General features: G+C 43.0%; 1 protein-coding gene across 5 annotated transcripts in view; it reads left to right on the plus strand.

Moving 5' to 3' along the window:
• vps8 (VPS8 subunit of CORVET complex) overlaps positions 1-6,000 on the plus strand; it is a 518,442-nt gene that overhangs the window by 114,652 nt on the left and 397,790 nt on the right. For all 5 annotated transcript variants that reach the window (XM_048598730.1, XM_048598733.1, XM_048598732.1 and 2 more), the window contains 2 exons: positions 1,340-1,429; positions 2,429-2,480. In XM_048598730.1, the coding sequence (XP_048454687.1) occupies positions 1,340-1,429; positions 2,429-2,480 (142 nt within the window). The remainder of the gene's footprint in view (positions 1-1,339; positions 1,430-2,428; positions 2,481-6,000) is intronic.

Raw genomic sequence — 6,000 nt, forward strand, 5'->3', positions numbered from 1 at the left:
TTGTCTGCATTTTGCACAGATGACTTCCTCCATATCACTCTGGTCCACTCCATCACCCCCATCCCACCCTTATGGTACTTTGCCATGCAATTGCAGAAGGCATAACACTTGTGCTTTTACCTCTTCCCTTCTCACCGTTCACTGTCCCATATACAACTTGCAGTTAAACAGTAATTTACTTATTCTTCCAGTTTACTGTTTTCACTGCTCATGTTACCATGAAGGATTCTTCCTTGCTTGAAATGTTGTGACTCTCATGTTAGCAACTACCAATCATCTCTCTCCCTCTCTTCACCCCACCAAACTCACCCCCCCCTCCCCTGCCCCTCAGCCTCTCATGAGAGAGCAGCTCTGTTGTCTGATAGTACAAGGTGACTTTACCTTTATTCACTGCTCATAGTGCAGACTGTTTTGCTGTGGTGACACCGTACATAGACTGCGTGATCACTTTGCGTAATACCTACGCTTGGTAAGACTGACTACGACCTTCCAGTTTCTTGCCTTTTCGTTAAACTATTTTTCTCCCATGCCTACATTTCCATCCTAAGCCTGCTGCAATACTCCAGTGAAACTCAACGCAAGCTGGAGGAAAAGCACCTCATTTTCTGCTTAGGCACTTTACTGCTTCAGGGATCAATGTTGAATTTAATAACTTGAGAGCATGAACAGAATCATTTGTTCTGTGCACCCTCACCATTTGTTCCACTCGCTTCTCCTCCATCTTTGTCACCAGCATTAACAACCATCAGTTGCAGTTTCCCTTTCAGTTCTGCTATTCTCCGCTTTAAAAGCATTAACTCTGTTTTCTCTCCATAGATACTGTCAGACCTGCGGAGTTTCTCCAGCATTTTCAGTTTTGCTTTGAAATAAGCACTTTGTTTCCAAGAAATTGCATCAACTATTTTACTTGCAAAGGGCAATTCCAAATGGATCAAACTGCCAAAGGAAATAGTCACAGACTCATTACTTGAAATCCTCAAGACTCATCTCTAGGTCATCTTCCATTTATAAGTTTTTCATGTGCATGACCACAGTATTAGCTGGTCTTGTCTCGTTTAATTAGAGCTAAGCATAAAAATATTGGAGGAATTAGTCTTCGCTGGCGGAACCAAGGCAGATGGAGCAGAGACACATTATTTATATACAGATTGTTTGTAACTTTTTGATCAAAGGGAACTTGTGAATGGAATCCGAACGCATTGATATTGAATCCAAAATAAGTTTAAATCTTTGTTTTAATTTGTGATTTTGTGAATGTTTTCTCTTTTATCCTGCAACATGATAAATAAGTTTGGATTTTAGTAAAATTGATGTGAAATTTCATCTGCCTTTGTTGTAGGTGGTCCATATGTGCTGGGAACATTGTCTGTACGATGCTATGATCTATGTGTACAACAGAGGAATGAATGACTATATCACTCCAATGGAGGTAAGAATTAGAATGATATCAGTGAGTAGAAATTAGGTTTGATTTCCTAAAATTAAAGTTCGTTCTGAACTTCCACTGATGGACTAGCATCCCTTTTTTAAACTTCATGTTACTAGTTATATTTTGTTGAACAGTTGACTGGAACTCTGAATGCAATCAGAATGCTGCACTAATATCAGTCAGTTGTTTCCATTTCTGGCCGTGGTCCAATACAGCAAATCTGGAACGAAGACATTAGTATCCTCTTGATTTTAGGTTCAGCCATAAGATTATATTTCTTTTGGTCTCCAAAATAACGAGGGCAAGAGTAACCAATATTTTAAGGGCTGTATAGCAACAGAGCAATAGCTTTAAGGAGTTTATATAAGATGACAGAAAGACATAGGAAAACAGTAGAGCTTTAAGAAATTGATTACCTGAACTGCCTTAAATCAGAAATGATTCTCAGTTTGTAAGGGAATCATTTTGTTTGAGAGGGAATGTTGGAGAGGTAAAGAATGAAAATGGCAAGTCATCTCTGCTACTGCCTTGATCATGGCAGCTCAAGATGCAACTTCAGAGAAGAAACCGCACTTGCTTTACACTTTAATTTACACGTTTAATTGGACACTGAATGTTGCATCTGCATCAGCTTGTTACCACGTAAACACAGAGAAGATCTGTTAAATGGGTTATGGTTACCGGAGCCTTCGACTTTATTGATAATTTGCTGACTGTGGGTAGGGCCTATCATAACAAAATTGAAGTAGATATCTTATCAGTTTTAAAGGTAATTGGAATTAATTTTATTCTTGTTTTCTCAATTCTTGTGTCATCCATGGACAAATTTGCATAATAATCGCTGATGCTTTGAAATGTTCTTGACTGTGAAGTATGCATGACGCTAATTAGTTAAGCAACCAGTGAATGCCAGGAATTGCATGTTTCTGCTGGGGAGCATTGATATCTATGATAACTCAGGATTTCAATTAACATATTGGCTTCTGTCATTATTTTCAGAAATTGTTCCAAGTTATTGGTCCTCCTCTCCGAGCTGGCAAACCTCTCTCAGGTATAACGTGGAAACATATACAGTAGGAACAAGAATAGGCCCTGCGGCCCTTTAAAACTGCTTTGCCATTCACTATGATTATTGCTGATCACCCTATACAGTACCCTATTCCCACTTTCGCATACCCACATTTGTCTTTAACACTTGAACTATATCTGTCTACTTCTTGAAAACACTCAAATGTTTTGGCTTCAATCGTTTTCTGTGGCAAAGAATTCCATAGCACCACCCCCCAACTCTGGGGTGAAGAAATTTCTTTTCTGTTCAGTCTTACATGGCCTACTCCTTATCCTTACACAGTGACCCCCTGATTCTGGACTCCCTGGTTATCAGAACCATCCTTCCTAGGTTTATCTTGTCGAGTCCAGTTAGAACTTTATATGTTTTCTATGAGATCCCTCCTCATTCTTTTAAACTCCAATGAATATAGTCCTAACAGATCCAGTCTGTCTTATGGATTGCTTCTTCTTACATTCAACTGCTGAAGTGAAGTAGTTTGTAAGAGGACTGAATCACTCTTTTCATATGTGCAGTGAATGGTGAATTATGTTTCACTTGTATGTAGACAGCAGATTCCTGTTTCTAAACCTTTCTGTCTTCTGTTGCACTCTGCCATATTACGTAAAACTTCAGTTTGTGTTTGAGGTTGGACTGTTTTGAAAAGAATTTTCCTGCCTTTTTAAAAACTTTATTGCTGTTTGAACTTGTTTCCTGGCCTTTATCAGTACTGCCCCAATAGGAAGTTCACTTTGAAGTCCCCTCTGTCTTCAGTTTGTGCAGTCAAGATGCTAGAAGTCTGATGGATCGCATTTATTGACTTCATTTCGTTTATACAATTGTTATTTCCATTTCATACCTCCCTTCATTATCTGTGCTTCTTTCTCACTTACTCACATTATTGATTCATTCATGGGAAATGGTTATCACCGGCTAGGCCAGCATTTATTGTCTGTCCCCAAAGCTATTCAAGGAGTTGGTGGTGCTGAACCACCATTTAAGGCTCTGCAGTCTCTGTGCTGTAGGTATACAAGTACACACATAGCACTTTGGTACACCTCACTGGGGAGTGCACTGGAAATCAAGCCCCACTATTCTTGGAGCCATCACAAAAGTTAAATTATTTAAAAGTATGCAGAATTATCCAATTTACCTGTCGTTTAGACCCAGGTTTCTGCACTTAACAAGTATTACTATTTATTGCAAATTAATAGATTCTAGCTACAGATTAACAATTATGAACAATCAATGTATCATTTTACTAGTGAAAACTGGCCCTCTTATAAACTCCCTCTGTATACACACACGCACAATTAGGAAAATAATACCTCAGTGTTATGGCAGAGGGAAGGACGAGGAAGATATTTCAATAGTCCTTGCGTACAGGATCCATTCAGATGCTCCTTTCAGTTGGTAAGGATGTGCTTCTTCCCGATTCTCCTTGTTCAGATACATTCACTTGTTTGTAGAAGGTACAGGGTGGCTAGTTCACACTTATAAAGTCTCAGGCTTACTGGTTAAGAGCCACAAATTACAACAACTGCTGAGGGAAAACAAAATTGTCTATTTTCAGGTTTTTTACTGAAGAACAACAACAACTCCATCTCCACCAAACGTTCATTAGTTTCTGATAAAATGTTCATACCCCCCTAAGCTATTCAGCTATCTGGGAGCTGTTCACATTGTAGTTAGCAGGCAGAAGGTCTTATTCGTTGTTAAGTGGTCACCAGTCCACGGACCATTCAACTGCTTAGTCCCGCCAAAGCTCGAATCGTACACACACAAAGTCTGTCAACTAGGCTTCCAATGCTGCAGAAAAAGCAGCTATGTAAATAAATGTGGAGCTGGAGGAACACAGCAGGTCAGGCAGCATCAGAGGAGTAGGAAAGTCAACATTTTGGCTGGGACCCTTCTTCAGAACTGGAGAGGGGTAAGGGAGCTGGGAAATAGAGAGAGGAGATGTGGGGCTGGGGGAAGGTGGGTGGATTGGTGATGGGTGAGTGCAGGTAGGGAGTGGTGGGGATTGGTCAGTGGGATGGGTAGGATGGATAGGTGGGGGACAAGATGGACTGGTTGTGTCAGGTCTAGGAGACTGGGATGAGAGGGAGTTTGAACTTGGGATGAGGAGATTTTAAAAATATTGTATTCTGTGTTTAGGCTTTCGGGCTATAAGCTTCCAAGGCAGAACATAAGGTGTTGCTCCTCCAGTCATTGTGACACTGGAGGAGGCCCAGGATGGACATGTCACCCAGGGAGTGGGAGGGGGAGTTAAAATGGTTAGCGACCGGAAGGTGTTGTCGTTTGTCGCGTACAGAGTGTAGATGCTCTACGAAATGGTCTCTGAGTCTATGCTTGCCCTCACCGATGTAGAGGAGGCCACATCGGGAGCAGCAGATGCAGTAGACCAGGTTGACGGATGTGCAAGTGAACCCCTGTCTGATATGGAAAGTTTGTTTTGGGCCTTGGATGGAGGTGAGGGGGGAGGTGTAGGGGCAGGTGTAGCACCTCCTGCGGTTGCAGGGAATGGTGCTGGGTTTGGTGGGGTTAGTGGGGACGTTGTCGTCCTTGAAATAGGAGGACATCTGGGATTTCGGATACCTCCATCCCTTTCCTGGACCTCTCCGTCTCCATCTCTGGTAACTGCCTCAACACTGACATCTATTTCAAACCCATCAACTCCCATATCTACCTGGACTACACCTCCTCTCATCCACCCTCCTGCAAGAATGCAATCCCTTACTCCCAATTCCTCTGCCTCCGCTGCATCCACTCCCGGACATACCAGATGTCCTCCTAATTCAAGGACCACAACGTCACCCCTCCGGTGATCAAAAATGCCCTCAACTGCATCTCTTGCATTTCCCGCCCTTCTGCCCCCAAACTCCCTTCCCCCAACAAAAATAAAGACAGAATCCCCCTTGTCCTCACATATCACCCCATCAACCTCCGCATCCAGCATAACACTCTCCGCCACTTCCACCACCTAAAATCCGACCCCACGACCAAAGATATATTTCCCTCCCACCCCTATCTGTCTTTTGTAGGGGCCACTCACTCCGTGACTCCCTTTCCCTGCAACCGCAGGAGGTGCTACACTGCCCCTACACCTCCCCCCTCACCTCCATCCCAGGCCCAAAGCAAACTTTCATTATCAGACAGGGGTTCACCTGTATGTCCTCCAACCTGATCTATTGTATCCGTTGCTCCCAATGTGGCCTCTTCTACATTGGTGAGACCAAGCGCAGACTTGGGGACTATTTCGTGGAGCATCTGCGCTCTGTATACGATAATCGACAACATCTTCCGGTCGCCAACCATTTTAACTCCTCTTCCCACTCCCTTGATGACATGTCCATCCTGGGCCACCTCCAGTGCCACAATGACGCCACATGCAAACTGGAGGAGTAACATCTCATATTCCGCCTTGGGAGCCGACAGCCTGATGGCCTAAATATGGAATTCATCAGTTTTAAAATCTCCCCACCACCAGCCTCATCCCACATCCAACCTCCCTCTCATCCCC

This window comes from Rhincodon typus, chromosome 7 (assembly GCF_021869965.1).
Source record: "Rhincodon typus isolate 14 chromosome 7, sRhiTyp1.1, whole genome shotgun sequence".
NCBI lineage: Eukaryota > Metazoa > Chordata > Chondrichthyes > Orectolobiformes > Rhincodontidae > Rhincodon > Rhincodon typus.